This window comes from Ptychodera flava, chromosome 10 (genome assembly GCF_041260155.1).
Source record: "Ptychodera flava strain L36383 chromosome 10, AS_Pfla_20210202, whole genome shotgun sequence".
Taxonomy (NCBI): domain Eukaryota; kingdom Metazoa; phylum Hemichordata; class Enteropneusta; family Ptychoderidae; genus Ptychodera; species Ptychodera flava.
This window is the reverse complement of record NC_091937.1, coordinates 30996470-31019547: the sequence shown is the minus strand read 5'-3', so window position 1 is coordinate 31019547 and position 23078 is coordinate 30996470. Positions and strand designations below refer to the sequence as shown.

Sequence of the window (23078 nt, the reverse complement as noted above, 5' to 3'; positions counted from 1 at the left end):
GCATGACTCATGATCCAAGTCATTCATGGTGATACAGTGTCATGCATTTCCAGTACATCTAGTAATTCTACAAATTCATCATCCTCTTCTTAAACAGTTTTGTCATGAGTCAAAGGGTTGCCACAGTTAGAGCTGCCTTGTGCATGGAAGATTAATTTGGCAGCAGGCACAACTGGTGACAGGTAATAAGAGAAAGCAAACTCCACACATCGTTCATATTTTATGGTTGTTTGAATTTTGTGTATGTTATGTTTTGCTGTTTTGTGTAAAGTGTTGATTTGCCATGGCGAGACGTACCCCTAATCTACGTATCCTGCCCTGACGCCGCACTGGAGTTGAAAGACTACTGTGACACTGCGATCCTTTGATGCTACCTTTCGAGAATAGAGTTGTCTTCATCAGTCGCTTAAAATTCATTTTCGTTTGTGAAACGTGTGCACTGCTGGACCACGTTGTTTCACTGAAGTTAAGTTTGTTCAAGTAAGGAAGCTAGAATATCTACCGTTTCGGTCTGGTTGTGTTTGTGGATGCTCATGTGATTCGGAGATCGAGCTATTGTAGGTGTTGTTTGGCATAGGTGTAACGCTTATATTTCTATTTCATATGTATGTGATTAGGCTGCGTTTACAAATAATGGTGGTGAGGGGCGGAGGAATTCGGGTGGAATCGAAAATTTGAGGGATAGTAGAGGAGCACTTGAAAGTTTTGATCTGCCTATAGGGGACCTGAAAATATTTTGGTTTCCTTTTACTTTTTGCGATTTCAAGGTTTCGAAGGCAATTCAATGAAACTCGAATATCAATTAAATGTCATCCCATTGTACTAAAGTTAGTAATAATCAAACAAGATCTACAATTACTTTTACTTTTTATTTTTACTTCATTACTTTTATCTCGAAAAAATCTTGTATTTTGTACAGTATTGTTGTGGCAAAATTGTTCTCATGTATCGTAATGTTTTGCCTTTAACAAATCCTTGAATGTTGCTGTTTGATTGCAAAAACTGGAATCTGGTATCTGTTGGTTTTGTGTGTGTGTTCTTAAATCGAGAATGTTAATTTGTTGCATCGACGACCTTCACAGATAATGAGGTCTAAAGATGTGATTGTTTGAGAAGAGCTTTCGAAAATTTCAGAGTAGGATGCATTTTTTATGTTTGATATGAATTTATTAAGCTCGAGTTGGGTTCCAATAAAAATCATACATTGTCTCTAAATCTCAGTCAAAGTGATATTTGTTTTGTGTGTTGCTGAATTATTCTTATTTTGTGTATATTTTATTCTTATTTTGCATAATGTGGGCATTATTCGTATTTACTGCACAATTTTATGAATATTAGAAATAAGTCAAGATATTCGCGATTTAAATAAAAATATTCAATAAGAATATTTTAGATACGTGTTTGGAATTCATAGCTCTATTCTACATGCCAATACCTTTCATTCGATATATCACTCGATAGTTTAAAAGCAAGTGAAGAGTACATAACAATGGATTTTTATAATTTTATATCTGACTCATGCAAATTAGGTACCCGCGTGCATTATGCAAATTAAAGAATCACGGCTCTATTTTGCAGCTGCATATCGTCAATTTTCGTGAAGCAGAGGTAATAGGCTTTCAAGTGACCTATAATGTGGCTGTATGATGTAGTTGTATGTGTTAAAATTATTAAAATATCGTTATTCAAAAGGGGAAAATATATTTTTCGATATAATTATGAAAAAATTTCAATAAAATCATTTTAATATCTCTTTGGGTATCTATTTTGTATTCTATATGCAAATACCTTTCATTTGATATATCACTCGATAGTTTAAAGTATGCTTAGAGTAGTTAATAAATTCCTAATTTTATATCACATTTTTGTATTTTGCGTACCCATGTGAATTATGCAAATTGGGAGCTACGGCCGTTCTTGACAGCTCAACATTGTCAATTTTCTTGAAGTACAGATAATCAGCTTTCAAATGACGTATGATGTGGCTGTATGATGTGGTTGTATGTATAAAATTTTTAAAATATTGTTATTCAAAAGGGGAAAATATTTTTCTATATAAATATGAAAATATTTCAGTGAAATCAATTTAAATATCTCTTTGGATATCAAAGTTGTATTCTACATGCAAATACCTTTCATTTGATATATCACTCGATAGTTTTAAAGTATGTTTAGAGTAGTTAATAGTTTATTTCTGATTTTACATCGCATTTATGCAAATTGGATACCCGTGTAAATTATGCAAATTAGGGGGTATGGCCCTACTTGACAGCTCAACATTGTCCATTTTCATAAAGTAGAGATAATAAGCTTTTAAATGATGTATGATGTGGCTGTATGATGTGGCTGCATGTGTTAAAATTTTTAAAATATTGTTATTCAAAAGGGGAAAATAAATTTTTCACAATAGATATGGAAATATTTCAGTGAAATCAATTTAAATATCTCTTTGAATATCCATATTGTATTCTACATGCAAATACCTTTCATTTGATATATCACTCGATAGTTTAAAAGTATGTTTACAGTAGTTAACAATGAAATTTCTAATTTTATGTCGCATTTATGCAAATTGGATACCCGTGTGAATTATGCAAATTAGGGGGTATGGCCCTACTTGGCAGCTCCACATCGTCAATTTTCTTGAAGTAGAGATAATAAGCTTTCAAATGACGTATGATGTGGCCGTATGTAAGGTGGGTACATTAAGTGTGAAAAATAGGTGAGTGTGCCGCTCGCCTATTAAGACAAAAGGGAAATAATGGCACGCGGTGTAGCTGATAGTTTGCCATTTTAGTAATATTTCAGGAATTTCCCGGTACGATGTGACCCAACACCTTTCCCCAAAAGAAAGACCACGTGTCAGTGGTTCGAAATTTGAAATAAAAAAAAAATTGCTAAAATTGACCTTTGAACCTGAGTCGCATCGTTAAGTTGTTGACTTGCTAAGCCTAGTACAAATAGAAAGCTACAGGTTTTATCCTCAAGTATACGTAAAACTTTTTGCATATTATACAATATTTTTCTCAATGAAAAAGTGGTGAGAAGTTTTGTTGTGGAACAATGTTTTTCATTGTTTCTGGTAAAGGCTGAATTATTAGGGAGGTTTGGGATTTTTTTTCAGACCATTGGTTCAAAATTTTGAGAAAACTTCAGGTCATATTTTGATAGTTTTGGCACTTTGCCAAAATCTTGTAACAACCAGAGATACCAAAATTGTATTCTTGTGGGTTCTTTGTTGAAATGGAGTAATCCATTTCAACAAAAAAACCACAAGAGTAATCCATTCCCTTTGACATACTTCTTTTACAGCAAAAGCCAGAAAAAAATTCAAGTGCCTTTGACAATTCTTTCAATTGGGAAAGTAGAACAATGCTGTCTTTAACCCTGTCACCCCCAGTTCCCAATGTACAGGTCCAACTTTACCATAGAAAACAATTGATTTGGGACAAACCATCTTGGTGAAAGGGTTAAAACCTGTTCACCTAATAACATTGTAGCTTACCTTCTTGTTATATTGATTCCTTTGTAAGTGGAGTGAGTACAAGCCAAGCTACATGCTCCACACGTGAGTGTGTGTAATTATTGATGTACATACAGCAAATAACTTATGTACACTTTGTGATCGCAAAATTAGCAGAACACATGTAAACATAACACGTTTGTTTTTGTTTATTTTTCATTCCAGAATATTGAAAATTTGAGTACTAATTTGAGACTAAGGCACCTCGATTTATCGGACAACAGTATAGCAACAATATCAGACATATCAAATTTAAGCAATCTTAAGGTAAGTGAAAAAATCACCACTTGTCAGTCATGGAGAGATGGTTGTGTTAGTAGAGGTAGTAGGTCATATACCTTGGCACTTGTGTGTGTGAGAGGTCATAGGTCACATGTTTTGTGTAAATGTGACAAAGGTTATAGGTCACAAAGAATATGATTGATCTAATGAGTGCAAAAGTTCATGATATTGCAAAACTACGCCACAGTGCGGACAACAGTTTGATAGTCCTTATTATGATGTTAATATGTGGGACTGTCAGTCTTCAGAACATGAATGACTTTTCTTGTTCTGGTCTTCATAGTTCCAGTGTGTGATTTTACAGTCACACTTACAACTAACAGTATTACTTAAAGGAAGGCGGTCGTCGGAACTCTGCTCAAGGGTTGCCCGGGACCCCTATGATTGATGTAAATACTATCTAGTGTACATTGGGGATTGATGAAAGTTGAAACATGCTTGTTAACAATGAATATCGTAAAATATATATGTAGCAGCTATGTTGAAATGATGCATCCAGATATCCTACATGAAATACATTGTTTGTAAACAAGAAAGTGGCACACGCGCAGTTCCGACGACCGCCTCCTTTAATCAACAAAAAGAAAAAATGTATTACAATTCAATATTCACCCCTCTAAATTTTGATACATTCCTATTGTTCTCAGTATGTTGGGTCAGCTTATATACCAAATGGGGATGGAAGGTTTACTGGTAACTTTGTAACTTTACATTTGTAGATTGTCAGACAAATGAAACTAAAAAAAATTCCCAAACGTTACCAAATACAGCTACATTCAAAAACTTCCATCAGTTCAATCATTTGAGTTCCAGTGGAGGCACAATGTAACTGTGGGCCCTTTGAACAGCTTAGTCGTAAGCTTGCATTGTTTCAATAGTTCAGTGCGTGAGCTCTGAAAGAAACCAAAGGCCACCCAGCATTCTCAATACCAATGAATCAATGTTGATCCAGTCTGCTATGCTGCCGGAGGGGGAGAGAAGGAGGGCGGGATGCTCTGAGACAAAATAGTCTACAGGTTGTTGACCCTAAAAAAGGGCGCTATCACTGCGTACTGAAGATGTCCATCTATCTTGGGGGAAGAACTTCATGCAATTCTTTCTGCAAGCAAAACAATAGAATAATTAGGCAGTAGGATGGAAATTGGAGCAATAACTAACTTTGTCATCTGTCACATGTAGGGCCGCTCATCCGTCAGACTACGGTGCAATTCCATCCCAGTCGATAGACTCTCCCATCTTGAACTCAAGATAATCAGGACAAGACACACAAACCTTTAGAGACACAATCAAAAGAAAAATTCATGAACCGATATAACGGTACATTTTAGGCAAACTACTTCGGCCAGATTTAAACCATGTGTTGTTAGTAAAGTTTTGAATATCCCTGAAAAGACTTGGCTTGTTCTTCAATGTTTAACCCTTTGGATGCTGTAATTTTTTCCACTGAAATTTTAATGTAACATTTTATCAATTTTCATGAATCTTTCTGCAATTTTTTTGATAATTTTGGACCAAATGGACATCACATTTCATTGCCTGCAGTGTTCTATCAAAATTTTGGCAAAAATGTGAAAAAATTTTTTGACTTGGTTAGATTTGTTCATAATTATTTTGTTGTAGTTTCAACTTAGAATGCAGAAAAGGACATATGTCGTCATCCATTGTGTTTATAATGATCAACTTTAGCTGCAAGAAGAGTTGTACATATGACTCATTATGATGACATGAATCCTTGCTGTTCCTATTCTCATGACCCGTTTCTCAGTATATAGGATTAACCTCACCATTGAATGAAATAGTTCACGCCAAGCGGTGGATTGGTTCACAGAAATAGTACTCAAACAACGACATTCTAAATAGCACGAGGAAGTCTTTTTTAAAATGAAGATATGTGGGTGTGTATGTATACGTGTGTGTTAGCATGCTGCCTGCAAAAGTTGTACCCACCTCCTGCAAACACCAACAAGTTCAGTTTTGTTCCAAACGCACAGTTTTGTTCCAAACACAACCATTCTAGTTTTCACCAATTTGGGAAATCCCCATTTAATTTTATAACCATATATGACATGTACCTACCGGTAGTTGCTATAAAAGTAGCCCTACTAGTACCTGAACCAATCCCATTCAACAGACATTGTACAGCAAACCTGCCTGTTCCTGTATACCAGTATACGGTAACAGATTTTTGAGATTTTTATCCACTGATCTCTCAAAGGCACGACTGATATTCTTAAAATCCAATTTAGACTTGTAGAAAATTCATCTTGTGAAGAAATCACTTCCAGACCATATGGCTTGAAACTGAGTGACAACTTCTCTGACTTTTGCTCTTTTTTCTGTTTCTTTTCTTTCCTTGCAGACTTTACTTCTTCACGGCAATATACTGACTTCCTTACGAAGCATCCCGGCATATTTCCCGACCGGAATTGAAATCCTCTCTCTGGCAGAAAACGAAATAACTGATCTTAATGAGGTAAGATTGTTTTTATTTCAATATTAAAACCCATTCAAAGGCGCCGTTGCTCAGTGTCCTTGCCACATACTATATGCCAAGTCCTCGCCAAATCTTTGGAACATTGCCAGTGATGACAGCATATATAACTAGAAATCCCCGTCTAGTCTTCATCCCTTCTGTAATGTAAACTTTCTCTCCCTTTCTACCCCTTGTGCGAACTGATTTTGCATATTCATTCAAGTCTTTTAGCTTTTAGTTTTTGACACCACAAAGGTGAATTCTTTTGATACAGGAAAAATCCTGCAAAGCAAACCCATGTGCTTGAATGTTGTTAGACAAGCCAGATGTACCGTATGTCACATTGCTTCATAGACCTGTTGACCCCCTATTCGGTATAAACAGGTCTGTACTCACTATTCATAACAATTGGTTTGGGCAAAACCATTGCATTGAAAGGGTTAAGCTCACTCTCCCTTACTTTCCCACCCCTCTTTCCCCTCCCTCCCTCCCATCTGTCTACTTCCCTCATCCCTTTTGAAAGGTTGAAGGACAAGCACTGTCCTTCAAAATCAGATCAAGAGGCATTTCTACTGTAAATTTGTGCTCAGATAAAAAATATTCGAGTACAAACATAGGTGCCTGTGCAGTTTTATATATACAGTTTTTCGTACAAAGTGTGTGTACATGTGTAAAGTGCTGGCATAGTTTACCTGTAAATGCACCAGAAAATATTCGTCAAACCACCCTATGCAGGTCAACGCTTACACCCCTCTCTAATGAATATTCATAGCTGGTTTGCATATGAAGCAAAAAGTTCATTGATGAGAGTTCGGCCTCCACATGTAGATGAACACATATCTGGGCCGTTCCCATGACAATCATTCACACATGCCAACCCTACCGCCAGACTGCAAACATTCAAGACTATCTGTAGATATGTCACAGACATCGACCACAAGTGCACTGCAAATAGCATTTTAATTTGAATACAAAGCAGATAGTTCTTTATTATAAGATTAAGCCCAGAGCCTCCTTCTACCTTAGGGATGTAGAAATTAGCCAGTAGCCGAAAAAATTTACCATCTGTGAAAATTTCAGTTTCATGAAAAATTGCAGACATTTTTTCACAAATTTAATGTGCTCACACCCCACTAGTTACCACCTAAACTTTTATTTTTGTCCCCTGTAACCAAAATTGTGTATATCCCTGTACCTCTCCCGTAAGCCATTTTCGTCTTGTCTCCATGACAACCAAGGAGACTGCCTGCAAAGACATGTCAAACAAATAAAAAAGAAAACATGTAGGCATTCCTCTCCACTTATATGCACACTATATAATGCAGGAAAGAACACATGGCATGTTACCAAAAATTATTGGCCTCTCAGGAACAAAGGCTATCAAATACAGATTAAATTGTGGTTTAGAAACAAGATAGATTGTGAAGAAATCTCATTAAAGATACAATTATTGCTTTCAGCTTAGTTTTGAATAATGATGCACTTATTGAATTTTTTTTCCCAAGAGGGTACGGGTTCAAAGTTGAAAGGTGTAGGGGTCATTGCCCAGTGTACATCACTTGTAGCAAATTTGATTAGAATGAGAGCAAAGCCGATGTGTTTGTCATGCAATACCAAGTGGCTGCCACTCACAGCCAACAAAACAAAAACTGTAGTGAAGAAAATTCTTTGAAACAAAAGTCCACTGTGCTCAGATGGAGTTGAGAGCATTGAGTCTTTCATGGATAACAGTGCTGCATGAAAGACTCAAAGCTTTCATTCAGCACTGTTAACCGTGAATCGCATGGCAAGCGTCTGGCCATCACAAATGCTAATAGACATTTAATATGGTCCCCCCCCAGTGGAGTCCCTGCAGCGTGCCATTGTCATCGGCAAGTGGAGAATGGACTCTTGAACAATAGCCGTGAAAAAAAAAACACACACGGCAGGAGACAGTCAAATTGAGAGAACAAAAACGCTTGCCCCTTATACAGCATCAATGCTGTATGCTGAAAAATAATGGACAAGTATGTAGAACAGAGAGGGGGTAAAAAAGACAAATTGGCCAAAACAAGACAATGAGTGATCACAGGTCTGGAAAACAGACAAGGTCTTTGAGAGGAAGTGGCACTTGCAAGTATTGTCAATTTCACAAAATTACGCCACAAGCCTCAAGACCATAGCTCTGGAAAGCAATGTAAACATTTCTGTAATTCATGATAATACCTGGACGTTTTGTTTCCTTGCAGTGATTGCCAGCTTTCTTGCAGAAAGCCCCGTTCATGCAATATTCCCCACTGTTTGCAAAGTCTCATAAGTTACGTTTTTTTTTGTTTACGAACATTTGTTTGCTAGTCTGGACGGTACCCCAGTTTCCCCCTTATGTTTGGAGAACAGGGTTGAATAGCCTGGCTTCACGTTGCCAGCACAGGTGACTTGGTTTGACACTGGGACACATGCTAGAGGTCATTGACTTGCGTTGACGCGTCCTTGCGTCTCTGTTATCTCAACCCCCCCTTGTAAGCTGAACGTGACCAGACAGGCGCAAGCCAGGGCCAATCTCTACTAATGCCCCTGTTGGTTGCCATTATCTGCAGAATTATCACAGGCTAAGATTTGCACTGGGTCCGTTAGTGACTACCTGGCAAAGATTTATTTGAAGAGATTTGTAGGCTTTTACTGTCGCAAACAATGAGGTCCATCAAAATGAAGTGTGGGGAGATCATTTCGTTTCATAGCAGCGCAGACACAAATCAGTCACCTTCAGAAGGACCTATCTTGTTAATCCAAGCAAGCAGACTCACTGAAATGATATGAAGCCTATTTGTCTTTGCTCAGAGAGGCTAATTTCTGATAGTAATTGCTTACCTGTATTGTGCAGATGCATGTAAATTTAATGTGGGATTGTGGTTTTAGGATACATTTATGTCAATAAGCTGCCAACTTCACTCGGTGATTATTTCCTGCTAGATATGCAAATTTTGCACTGAAAAGTTGTATTTCTACTATTAAATACGTTTTCTTGCTGTTTATAATTTCAAAATATCTCCAGAATGTAAGATAAGCATTTGTTCAAAAGTTTCACTGCATCAAGTTTTGAATGGAAAAGTGTAAGTTTTCACTAGTTAGTTTTCTTATAAAAAAAAATCTGCTGTTTTTTCCGATAGAGTATAATGCAGAGATTAGTCGACTTGTGAATTTTAATGACTGTGGTAGCAATAAGTGGAATATAACATTAATGTTTCTTCAGCAAACGGACTCTGCAGCTTTTCGTATTCTGATGGAATAGTGTGCATTTTGAGTTACACAATGCATTGTCTACACTGTATTGCATTGGCACTGTGTTTTGCTAACTGATGTCACTGTGTTGCGGAGAGGCGGGCACAACAATTGGATGGAAAAGAACAAATTTTCCTCACTTAGCGGGAAGACTAGTGTGAAGTGATATGTCAACAATGGGGCTTGTGAAATAGGCTGTCAACAAGACGTGGTCTGCTCAATTAGGAGGCTGCTGGCAAGACGTTGCTCAACCATCCGGTAATCCCCCTGGGGATGCGGTGCCTTTCCCGCTGGGAGTAATGACCAGGTGAACACCAACAATAGCTTTGTGAAATCAGTTGTTTTGCTAGAGAGAAAAGATATCTTTGGCCACAACAGTGTTTCTCTTCAACCCATTGCCGCATCTTTTTGAAATTTATGCAGACGTGCCTTGACAAATTGGAAGATTCTCAAGCAATTGGACAGTCCGCATCTTGATCACTTCGTGGGAAGGTTAGGCTTTTGTGCCTCTCAATTTCAAAAGTGAGCAACCATACCTCACACAGCCATTGGTTTAAAACCGCAACAATCTTTGTGCGGATATTAACCCCTTGAGTGCCAAAGTCAATTTAAGTGACTTTCATATTAAAAACACCAGAGTCATTTTTCCCCAGATTTTTGCCAAAATTTTGATAAAAAACTGTTGCCAATGAAATGTGATGTCCATTTGATCCAAAATTATCAAAAAAAAACCAGAAAAATTCATAAAAATTAGTAAATTTTGCACTTAAATTTTGGTGGGAAAAATTACAGCATTCAAGCGATTATTAAGTGATATTGATACACATTTCCAATGCTACTTTGGAATTTGATAGATCACCATACGTAGTAAACTGTTTTAGTTTTCCATCTTTTATCATCTGTAGAGGTTCATGTTTGCGGAGCCTTGTGCATGTATGTTTAAATACTTTTGCCAGTGTTTCATCTAGACAGGGATGGGGGATTCCCCTATGTTGACATGTTGGCACCCCCTAGTAATTTGTCAAGGGGGACCAGCCAACCCTCCCCCCTCCCAATGAGCCAGTCACACCTTAGAGATACATGTAGAACACATGAACTGGTAAAATCGCCTCTAAATTTCTTGGCAAAGGGGTAAATCCCCCTGTTGATGCCATCCTGGATGAAACACTGATTTGCTGGTTAGTTTTTGAATATCTGAACTTTATGCTGGGTCCTACATGCTAGGTAGCCACATTCAGTGTTGCAGAGATCAGGTTCAATGTTCGTATACTTCTCACTCCATTAGCTTTTTATGTCTTTTCTGTTATTTTTGTTCTGTTTGTAGAACCGGTTTCTTGTCCAACTCCCAAAATCTTGTCAAAATGCGTAATTTCCAACATATCAGCACAGCCTACATGTGTTATACCTAATGTCATTGTTTACAACTACTTTTTAGTCCGGACAAGAATTCATACGTCAACAATAACATTCAGCTATTTTACACAATCTGATATGATGGAATACCGATAGTTGGTACCGTGTATCTCAACACACATCAAGGAGGAGGAGAAAAAAGAGTGTTTGCTATTTAGAACAAAAAATTATTAAAATGTAATTGCAAGTTACAGCGGTTGTCCCTTTAGAAATCTTCCGCGTGAAAAAGTTTTTGTGCAAGTGATGTATAGTCTAGTGAAACCTCCCAGATCCCACATGGGTTGTTGATGTGTCAAGAGTTGAAGTGCTTCACCACTATGTATCATTCATGACAATGATTATGACAGAAGTCTGTCGTAAGAGTAAAGGTGAATGACACCCTGGTTGCCAAGGTGACGCAAATAATTCCAAACCGAGACAGTTGAAATGCACCATTCTCAGAGGCGCAGAATGTCAACAACCTGGGTACCACAATAAAAGGTTTGTGGGGTAATAAATAAATTTCTCAATCATGTAAGTGCCCCCAAATGGGCCAAACGTTTTAGGCAGCCATAAATAAGTCAGCCGTCGAACAAAGGCAGCATTTGCCAAAATTTTTGGAGCTCTTGTCTGGTAGACTTGGCATCTGACCAAAATGTGAATTTCAACCACTGGAAAGGCAGTGGGTGAGGAGGCCAGGGTATATTTCACCGTGAAATTTTACAACTGAACTGCCAATCATAAGTTTTTCACCATCTATGAATGAGGTAAATATTTTGCAGTCTGATAATATTTATCTATTTGTGTTCACAAACCATCTTTGTAAGTTTTTGATTGTTTTGAACAAATCCCTTGACAAATGAGAAATATTTGTATTGTTGGTCTTCGTGGTGATTTTCACAAGTAGGTGGCTCAAGGACTGGTCCGTGGATCCATTGAAATTCGCTCAGGGAACACAATGAACCAATCGCATTTCCTTCCCCTGGCATATTATCATCCAGTTGTATCCGTAAAGCCATGCTGCTATGATCTTGGATGCCATCCAGGTCGCTGTCTCCTCCCTGATCAGTCTGCGGGGGAGATTGTGGGGGGGAAATCCATGGGGTAAAGCCCTCCGAGTGGAGGAGCGGTACCTGCAACCGTAAGCAAGTTTATTTTCATTAATGGCCCAGTCAAAGAGGTATTTTTCTGGGAGCTGATTATCCACAGTTGTATTGCAAGGAATGGTATTATGTTAGGAGGATAATGCAAAGTCGATTCTCAACTCCTGACAGTCAGTTATTCTTTTCTCGACTTTAGTATTGTGTATTGTTCTCGGGAAGGCATTGTAGTGTAAGTGCTTTGTCTTTGACTTGCCAGTTCTTCCCTCTTTGTGCATTGTTTGTCCTTCATGGTCTAGGTGTTGTTCAGTAGCACCAGAAGAGAAGAAAGTCATCCCTGGAATGAAAAAAAAATCACCGTGACCCTATGCCACAAAGTGGTATCTTCCGTATTCCATATTCTGAAGCCATGATTGGGTCATGCCATTTTACTACAGGGAGGGATGCATAGCTATGCCGCGCATTGAAGCTAAACGTCGACATGCCTGGAGATCTTGGCTTGTTTCCCACTTATCTTTTCGAAAAAACACCATGAACGTTTGACGGATTATCCGACAACGGATATTTGGTTCATTTGTCTGGCATTGTTCTCCAATGGCTTTGATCAAGTAAATCTATCTGAATGAAAAATACGATGATGGGATCAGCTTTTCTCCCCCCCCGTTGAACGCCAATCATGAGGCGCATCATCACATTGCATTTTTGTCCCTAGATTTTGCCACCATGGCAATGCCTGTGGTTTAAATACTGCCAGCTGAAGCCGATGCCCATCACAGAGCTTGGTGTGCACGGCTTGGCAGCTGACAGTGAGACTGGTGAACTTTGCTCCAGCCCTGAGATAGCCACCATCAGAATTTAACTTCAAGTAGACACAGTACAGGTTAGTTCTGTGAGCACCTGTGTTCATACACTTTACTCAGTAGAAACAAGCTCACTTTTCTGCATCGACTCGCCCAGTCAAACAATAGCACCACTCGCTTTTTTCCAGTTTACCCAGGTTACTATCCCGTATAAAGAGCTCATTTTGCGCAGAAGGTGTGTTTGTGTCGCGTACAAGCAAGAGATTTATTATATTTTGGTTTACAATTGTCGACTGCCCCATTGTGTTGGACTTGTTTTGAAAATCAGTTTAACCCTCACCATAATGGACAGCAAAGCTGGAGTTTTGGACTCAACTTGGTTACTGTATGTTTGGCTTTAGGCAGCTAGTAGCAGTTAAAGAAAAATAATATCAGCCGTTAAACTTTGGCTTTGTTTAAGGAACAGAATTGGGAAATATAGGTCAAAACGTACAGGGTGAAAGTTGATGGACTTTGAACGGTTTTATCTGGTGATGCTGCCATACACATGGAAAGATAAACCAGTGGTTTTGTTAGCTTTTGGAAGTTTTTTCGGAAACCCTTATCAGTATACTATTTATGTTGTCCCCAATATGATTGCATTAATAACCCTCTGAGCGCCAAAGTCAACTTTTGCGGCCTTTATAAAATGTACCCCAGTCAAATGTTTTCAGATTTTTGCCAAAATTTTGATGATAACCTATAGCCTATGGAATTTGATGTCTGTTTGGTCCAAAATAATCACAAAAATTACAGAAAAATTCATAAAAAGTGCTCAAATGTTGCACTAAAATTTTGGTGGGAAAAATTACAGCACTCCAAGGTTTAGATATATACCCAGCAACATAAAAAGGGGTACCCCAGTTAAATTCACCTGATAACCAAACTTAACTTAACCAAACTAATACGGTACACACATTCAGGTACTTTTGCACTTTTTCTCTTTAAAGAAATCATTTATGGCAGAAAAATGGCTGTTTGCAACAATAACCGGGCTCAAGCACTCATTGAATGTTGACCTTGTGCTGTAAAAATAAGCTCAGCCTTGTGTTTCACAAAAATACAAACTCCAGCTGCGGATATAAAAGAATTGAAACATTTGTACAGCTAGGAAAGATTGTAAGAAATGTAATTGTTTAAGGAGTGGTATGTCTGTCTTCATAATTATAAACATATTCTCAGTAGTATTGCACAAAACAAACAAAAGGCTGATAGTTGCCGCTGAGAAAGCCATTCTCACTTAGCATGTCAGAGAAAAACTTTGTACACCATATAAGAAGCTCTGATAGCAATGTACAGGTCCCACTTTGTGTTCAAGCCTGTGTTTTAAATTTGTGGACAAGTACTTTATCTTAGATACTGTCATTTAAACACACCTTGCAAAAGTAAATGTGGAAATACTGATATTAAAAGCCTTCACTTAAGAATTATCACAAGTTAATTGGTATAGTGGAGTAAAAAAGACAAAAGCTGTAACTTTTGATAATTTTTCCATCATTTTGGTTCAAGGAAACAAGTACATTTTCCTAAAGTATGTTAAAATGTTGTATTAGCCTTGTCAACACAATGCATTGTAGACCATACATGTCTATGCAATGCTCTACTTGACAAATGATTTCTACTCTGAACTATGAAAATTCAAACAACCCCCCCCCCCCCCAAAAAAAAAAAAAAAAACAAACCAAAAAAACAACCCAAAAAACCCAACTTTTTAACAGTGCACACATGCAGGCTGTGTTGACAAGCTGAACTCCAACTAGTTCGAAGTGATTTTGAAAGTACAACTGGGAAATGTCTTTTTTAAACAATAAAAAATCCAGGAAAATACATGCACATCAAAAGTTACAGCCTATAGAGCTTTAACCCTTTGAGAGCTGTAACTGATCCCACCAAAATTTTTGTGCAACGTTTTACAATTTTTTGTCAATTTTTGTGTAATTTTTTGATAATTTTAGACCAAATGGACACAACTTTTTTTTTGCTACAGTTTTTGATCAAAATTTTGTGAAAAATCTGTAAAAAATTGTCTGGATAAGAAAAAAATTGTATGTGTTATGTTATATACAGATGACAAGAATTGACTCTGGCCCTTAAAAGTTAATAATGTTCTTTGACAACTAGATGGCTCAGAAAGTGCTGAGAGCTACAGCAAATTTAATGCAGAAGAGCCTTTTACTTCTATCCATTGAAAAAACTTCGCATCTTTTTACTCCTATTCATTGAAAAACTTAGAGTCAAATGTATTTTTTGAGAAATTCTCCAGGATTTCAGATGAGGTATAAATTCTTGTTAGTATCTCGGCATAAAAGTGGGTCATAGACCCAGATAACTGCTTGCGTTTATTGCATTCCGATGGTGGTGAACATGGTGCATAAAAGAATTTCAAAAGATGTACACTGATGCATGGACGTAGAAGTGCTTGTCTTCGAATTGTTTGCAAGTTTGCTTCACACATGATTGGTACTGGAGTGGTGTAGAAGAGATTCCCCCTTACTCTCAGAGGACCTGTAATTAAATCATTCATCACCAACCATCATTGCATCTCTACAGATTCACCCATGCAAATCTTTCCATTATAATAGCATTGTCTCACCATCTACCTTCTGCCTCACCTTGCCATATGTTTGATTTTTGCAGTCGTTATCAGCACATTAGGCTCAGAATCCTTGGTGTCTTAGAAACATGTTTGTTTTGGCCCATCTATGATTGCTATCCATGTTACAAGTTTTTATAAGTTCAACGATGATGAAATTTAGTTTTTAATTGTGTTTCAGTTTGTCTGTCAACACACAATTCTATCTGCTTTGTTCTTTACTCTGTCATTACCCGATTTAGAACTTCACTGGAGTGGAACCGTTCACGGTCCACTTGTCACTTTTTACTCTTATGCGGCCGACGTCCACACTGGGTTTCTTTTTATACCCAGCGCCCCATAGAGCCACGCATTTCAGATTTATTTATTTCTTCTCGTAATCAGACGAGAAGAGTTACGGTGGTTGACACTTGAGTGGCTCCAACAATGCGGGCACTTCCCTGCCAAGTATTTTTATGTCACTCCTGGGCATTGGGTCTTGTCGGAACATGCTAGGGTTCCCCCCTCCTTTCTACCAGTTTTTTTCACAACAACAACAAACAAAACCTGACTCAAGATCCCCTGGTTGGAACTCCCCAGTGAGTAATTGTACAAAATGCCCAATTAAAAGCAAATCAGAAGTTTACCGTTGCTATGACTTATGTTTAGTTCTTCAAGAACAACCCTCCCTCCCTCCCTCCTCAACCTCCTTGTCTACCCTCCCTCCCTCCCTCCTGAACCCTCTTGCTTTAGCTACAAAGTGTGTTGTCCCACTTCTCAAGATAATGTATTCCTTAACATACAACTGTACTCCATTTCCAGTACGCAGTTGATAGGATATAGGCTCCCTAATTGGCAGTATTGTTTTGTACATGCATTAGCGGTTATGCAAACCCAATATTACAGTTAATTGTATTAGGTTCATACCTCACTAGGGGAGCTCGATTAGCATTGTCAGCTGGATTACATCAGTTTTAGAAAGGGAGTGTGACTTGTGATGGAAAGTAGTCGCTAAAGTTAGATACAAGTGTCTTTTTTGTGGGGCAAACTGACCAAGTGAGTGTGTCGTTTTTTTTTTGTTTTTGAGTGATTACGGAGGCACGGCAGTGGTTAAGGTACCAGATTAACCATCGTAGGATCATGAGTGTAAGGCTTGTTGTGGTGTTTTGCTTTTGAACATAGCACTTTTACTTGTCATTGCTTCATCGGGTCACAGGCAGTGGGCTCATTATTCTGTAATGAGCCCTCTATGAAGGACTAAACAAAAAATAATCGCATTCGGCTTTTGAATTGTGCGTAACTTGCCAAAGTCAAACAAATATTTTGTTATGAAAAGAACAAAAGAAATGGGAATCAGTCGTTTTCAATGGTTTGTCACACGCAGGAGAAGAGACAAATCTTGAAATATAGTAGATCAACAATATTCCGTACGTGAGAGTCTGTTGAGGTGTAATTAGTCGTGTGAGTTTCACTGATCCGTTGTTTACAGTTCTTGTTCCTGATTGGTTGTTGAGCAGGTGTGACATGTACTATGTGGTCAGCAGACACAGGTGAAACATTTAGTTTGTTGTGGCTGGAGTAAAAAAGCCTCCAACAAAAGGTGTTTCTGTTGTGCTCATAGCATCATTGCCTGTGATCAATGCCCGCATCTATCATATTGCAGTACAATGGATGTTTATGGCACCCAGCGCGATGATGAGCCAACTCCTCCAAATATAGCCATGACTCCAAACAAAGTGTATTCTACATCATTGAACTTATGATCTTGCAAATAATACAGCCCTTGGGTTTAGATTGTGTGCTAATAAAACATGTCAGTGTCTAGGCACCATTGCCAAGTACGACAAGGTTGTACGTTGTGAGTGTGGTAGAGTTATCGGACAGCTATTGTTAGTTCATACAGGTAATTTGTATGTATGTGAATGTGTTGGTGCATACATGTGTATGTGTCAAGAACACGGCAGGTAGAACAAGCATGCCGTCATTGTCATCTTGTTACATGTATGTCCTTGAGGCAAGAGTCACAAAGGTTAAGGTCACTCCCAAAGCCAAAGACATAATCACAGACTTTATTGCCTTATGCTATACAGGGCAAGGTATACTTCGACAAGCTTGTCAGAAAAAAATACTAAATCTCCCGAAGGCTTCATCTTGGTGATATTGCAATGGCTTTGTATTCAGAAATGATTTGTAAGATGTTTACCTCCACATTCTAATTAAGTGTCTGAAAATCGGCTTGCCTCTGCAGTAAACAAGTTGTTTCATCAGGGGCTCTGCACCGTGCGTCTGCCATATAGAGTTGGCATGGACCCAGACAAAGACTTCAGAAATCTATGTCCAAATGTCACAGGTTTTTTTATGTCTCACTCAACATTGTACTTCAAGTGTAGCCAGTGTTGGCTGAAACCTGCAAGATATTGGAAAATCAGGGAATGATGAAAAAACTCGATTAATTCGAAGAAGTTATCTTTATATATGTTTCCAAAGAGAGCATGCAAAAGTGGCGTGGCAAGGTGTTGTTTGTACACAGTGGCCATCACTAAGAAACAAACCCGGCCCACCTTTTTGATTCACTGGCGATCAGCCCATCCTCCCTGACCATTGTTGTGCCAGTCATTGAAATTACGCGCTGATTAGGCACAGTGCCAAGAGAGTCACGCTTTTACGACACATGACACGCAGTGCCAGTTCTACTACATTGTTTGGTCACTCCACAACTCCACTATTGTCTGGCAGTACTACCGTGTGTAACTCCTGCTCCTCCGTCGTCCTACAACTCCATGCCCGCAGGAAACTTCACACAACTCTGTGATCTTGACATTCTTCACTAGTTTTTTGGGGATATTTTTGCCTTAATCTGTGACAACTCCAGCATAATCGGAATCAGGTACCTGCTAATACTGTCTATGATAGCCTGCTGTGGCCCCACTGTCTGTTTATTGTTTTGTTTCGATGTGACAAAATCTAGGGCTGACTCATAGGTGTACGTAGACACAGGGTCAGTGTTTCGTGACAACAGCCACTTCTGGAGTCCGTCTATATTTTATCGGGCCGACATAATTTACAGAGATCATCTAGTGGTGAGGGATTAACTCCAAGCCAGTGAGAGGTGGATTAACTTGGGGATTAACATCTTATTGTTCCTGAAAGAGATTTATCATACACTTTTAACCTACCTATATTTTATGATGTCTTGAGGTTTATGAAGATTATGTTTAATCTTCTTGTATGCCAGTGATTTCATCCACTAGTTTTAACAATGTGTACTTGCTTGCCAAACACAACCAACTCATGTCACCTGAGTTGCATAATTAGATGCTGCTATCTTCAATTTCAAACACTGATCAACCTGTTTTGTTCTTTTGCAGGTTTCGTACGTATCATGCCTGCTAAGTCTGCAGCAGCTCTCTATTATGAACAATCCCTGTGTGCTGATGACAAATGCTGATGGACAGTATCCTTTCTCAAAAGTTTCAGTAAAACTAGTGTAGTGTATTCATCTTTGCCCTATGTACGGTACTTATCATTAACTTTTGTATGTAACCTATCTATGTAGGAACTGTATGTACCCCGTGGGTATGTAACGTGTATATATATTATATATATATTGTATGTATGTATGTATGTATGTATGTATGTATGTATGTATGTATGTATGTATGTATGTATGAAGGTATGTACATAGGTAAGCCTGCATGCATGCATTTTCGTATGTATGTTGGACTTTCAACACTCCCTTGCACCTCCTGTGCCTATAAAACGATGATGTAGCCACTGTGGCAAATAACATGTATTATGCATTTGCCCATACCTGTAACAGAAAGTCAAAGGCTCAGGGGCAAGTGACGAAAGCATGTACATGTATGTGTATATACCATATGTACACATACATGCATGTATGTCTGTGTGTATGCTCGCATGCATGTATGTACAGTATGTACATGTGCATGCATGTATGTCTGTGTGTATGCTCGCATGTATGCATGTACAGTATGTACATGTGCATGCATGTATGTCTGTCTGTATGCATGCATATGAATGCATGCATGTGTGTAGGTAGCTAGGTAGGTATCATCTTATGTACGGTATGTCTGTATGCATGTTTTTGTGTATGTGTATATCTCAATTTCTGCCACTCTGTTTGGACTAGCTTCTATGGCCACATGGCATTGTAAAAAATCCTCCCTCTACATGGATACAAAATGGTGTGTCGAATATGTGTCTAACACTTCAACAAAATTCAGCTTATTTAATCCTTTGAACCTAGACCTTCCGGTACTAAATAAGATTATATGGAGATTTTCATCAGAGGAGAGCATGAAGTAATAATGCTTAGAGCTCATCAACAGCTTTGAATCATAATGTCAGGTGTAAAGGTAACATTTCTTGGTTTTTAGTCGTTTGAAAAGTAACACCTGTTTTAATATTTGTTTTATAATGCCAAGAATTGTCTTTTTTTATGCCTATCTACGTCAATGTGTTTAAGAGATATAAATTAGTTTGATAATGGGTTGTGGTATTGAACTCATTTATTCTTAATAGGCAGCTCATTAGTCATCATGCCATTTCCTTTCTTATGACTTTGAATGACGTAAAAATGGCGTGTTTGGCTCTAGGCAATATTTTATTCCCCATTCTCTTTAAATTCTTCATTGACGCAAAGACAGCCAGGGCGTGAAGCTTAATCTATAGCCAGTCATGGCCCCAGGCAAACTTGCTACATTGGCAGTGGCCTTCCCCCATTAGCTCATCATAGTCACAAGTTGACGTCAATACTGGGTCTCAGTCTTGCCTATTTTGTCAGAATGCTGTTGGATGACCCATTTAGTTCCCGTGGTAATTGGTATATGTGTGAAGTCTTGCATGGGGGCTGTAATAGTTTTGGTCCCTCATTGATTTCACAGGCTTGATAATAAATATTTGATTTGGATTTTCATCTTAGAGGGCCAGAAACTAACTTTTGATAATTTTTTTGCTATTTTTATTTTGTACCTCAATTGCAAGTCCTTTTACTACTCCCACCAGAATGATGAAATTTAGTTTGTCAATGTAGTGGCTATTGGGTAAAATGCGCTGTTATTGTTTACATTTGAATTCATGTCCAGACCAGATTTCACTTTCCAGCAATAACAACACGCTTTACACATGACAAGCTTAATGCTGTGTATGTCAGCGTACTTTAGGGAGTGGAATGAGAAATTATGGTTGACATGAAAAACAAAAATAGCGAAAACAATCATCAAAAGGTAGCATTACTTGGCCTTTAAATTGAGTTCTACAAATTCAAGACAGCCTTCAAGTTTCCACACGATTGTCATTGTTGCAGCATAGAACTATGTAATTCTTAGCTTTGCGATTCCTGTTTTGATATTTGTTCACACACACAATCTTGACACAAGCACACATGCAATCCTTCACAATCCAAACGCACACTCTGTCTTGGAGCAATGCCATCAAGCCAGGCCAACTGCACTCCGCACAAGGTCATTCATGAAAGGGACAATGAATTAGGAGGCACGGTCTGAACAATGACATCATCACAGTATCCAACCAGAGACAAGAAAGACGAGGTCAAGTTCTCTTGAATGAAGTTTTAACTTACGTAGCACATGTCATCGATAATTTTTCCAAACCCAGGTCGGTTTCAGAGCTTGCAACAGGTGTAACCTTCAAACTTTTACCCCTCTCCCCATCGCCCATTCTTTCATCAAACCCATCAAATTTGAAAAACAACAGAGGATGATTCTAAGACAGCAGTGGATGATGTGGTCCCCATTTTCTCAAGATAGGGTATCCATTAAAGACATCTCCCTATCAGGAAAACATACCCCCTACCCTAATGGAGGTTAGATAATTTGAATATCCATCAGAACACCCTCCCTCCCCCAATGGGGGTTCGATAATTTGAGTATCCATCAGAACACCCCCACGGGGGTTAGATCATTTTAGTATTCATGAGAAATTTCCCTATCAGGAAAAGAACCCCCCACCCTTATGGAGGTTAGATAATCTTGTATTAGGGAGTACTTAATTGAAAAGTGGAGTTTCAACATAATCGGGCCTCTCCAGCCTGTATTTGAATATCAGAGACATGGATAAACAAACCGGTAGGATACCTGATTGAATAAGTCACTGCTCTGGTTTAAAAAACACCTCCCCACCGCACCACCACTGCCCAAATATTCTTACATAATGATGTCCTTTTAGTGTTAAAGATACTTGGATTACGAGACGTTGATTAGAAATAATCTGTGGTCCCCGAGATTTTGTTGTGTCAAAATTTGGACAAGTGCCAACACTGCCCTTACCTGGACTGTCAAACATGTTTTTAATGACAGTGTTGTGTAGCTTTTCTCTGACATAATACTGCTGACTTCAGCCACTTTTTCTGAAATGCAAAACATAAACCTCCTATACCCCCAGCCTTGAGAGTGTCGCCAGTATAAACAGTAACTTTTCATTTAGTGCTGACTTCAAGGACAATACACTTTGAGAATGGATATCCAGTGGCCTACGATAGAGTCAACGCTTAGTCTCCTTTTTTTTACCTGTATTCTCAAGAGTCCAAAATAAAACCCCTGCGCTGCGATCAAACTGATAAGACAAAACAAAAGAACACAATACCATGCAAGAGTACAAAGAATCCATTGTGAGATCAGGTGTAACTGGTGACTTGCAGTACAATAATCAAAGAAAAAGAAAACACTGATTGTAGTGTGGTTTAAATCAGTACACAAAGTTGTCCTTCAACTCAAGGCCGGTTAGTTTAGACAGATTAATTCCCAAAGCCGTGTTTTGATCCTAGATGGCTTCCGTGCGATTACTTAAGAAATTTGCCGGTAATCGTTAAAATTTCAGCAGTACCCGGGTAGCCAGCTATGCACTTGCCGACAATGGAAGTGTTGACGAAAACCGGGAGGAAACAAAGTTGACAGCTATACCGATCAATGATGCTGTAGTGTGTGTGTATGATGATTGACACGGTATCTAGGTGATAGACGCATTCGAGTCATTGAGTCTGTAGGGATCTTAAAAAGTTAGAAAACGGAGAAGTGCTACTCTTGAAGTACATTCCATCTTTGATCCCCCAATCTTACGAAAAGATCAATAAAATTCTGAAGAGGAATGGTTGGATTCTCCTTCATCACTCGGCAGTTGAGATAATTTTTTTTGAGACAGCTAATTTTGATACTTTCTTCTGGTGGACAAGCTTGAAGCAGGAGAAAAAAAATGTACCATTTCAGAAAATGCAAAAAACACATTTAGTTGTACTTGCAAGTCTTCAAACCAAAGTTACAGACTGTCCAATGAAAATGATTTCATGTTTCTGTGTGTGTAGACCGGTTGTGTGAATTTTAACAACAAGGAAGTTAGAAGAAAAAATTCAAACAATCTCAAATTTGTTCACATTTCCCCCGACCCCGAGAGGTTAGTCTTAAGATGCTTTTTCGGCGTCAGTGGCAAGGGATTGTCAGGTGCAGAGATATGGGACCTCCTTTTAGACTCTTGAGTGTTCTTGTAACTTTGGTAGTTTAGGTAGGGCAGTTCTGGTATGCAACAGGTGCCATTATCACAAGGTATAGCTGTCTTCTGTAATACATGTCAATACTTGTAGCTGTGCACTTGTTTATGAGTACAT

At 38.5% G+C, this 23078-nt stretch overlaps 1 protein-coding gene across 10 annotated transcripts in view; it reads left to right on the top strand.

Annotated features, from left to right (window-relative positions):
* The window catches only part of LOC139142499 (serine-rich adhesin for platelets-like), an 87981-nt gene that overhangs the window by 36146 nt on the left and 28757 nt on the right, over nucleotides 1-23078 (top strand). For 7 of the 10 annotated variants that reach the window (XM_070712452.1, XM_070712442.1, XM_070712443.1 and 4 more), the window contains 3 exons: nucleotides 3689-3790; nucleotides 6165-6278; nucleotides 18808-18893. In XM_070712452.1, coding sequence (XP_070568553.1) covers nucleotides 3689-3790; nucleotides 6165-6278; nucleotides 18808-18893 — 302 coding nt within the window. Of the gene's footprint in view, nucleotides 1-3688; nucleotides 3791-6164; nucleotides 6279-12802; nucleotides 12909-18115; nucleotides 18327-18526; nucleotides 18549-18807; nucleotides 18894-23078 lie in introns of those variants that run through there. The other 3 variants (XM_070712450.1, XM_070712449.1, XM_070712451.1) reach the window with 3 other exon arrangements.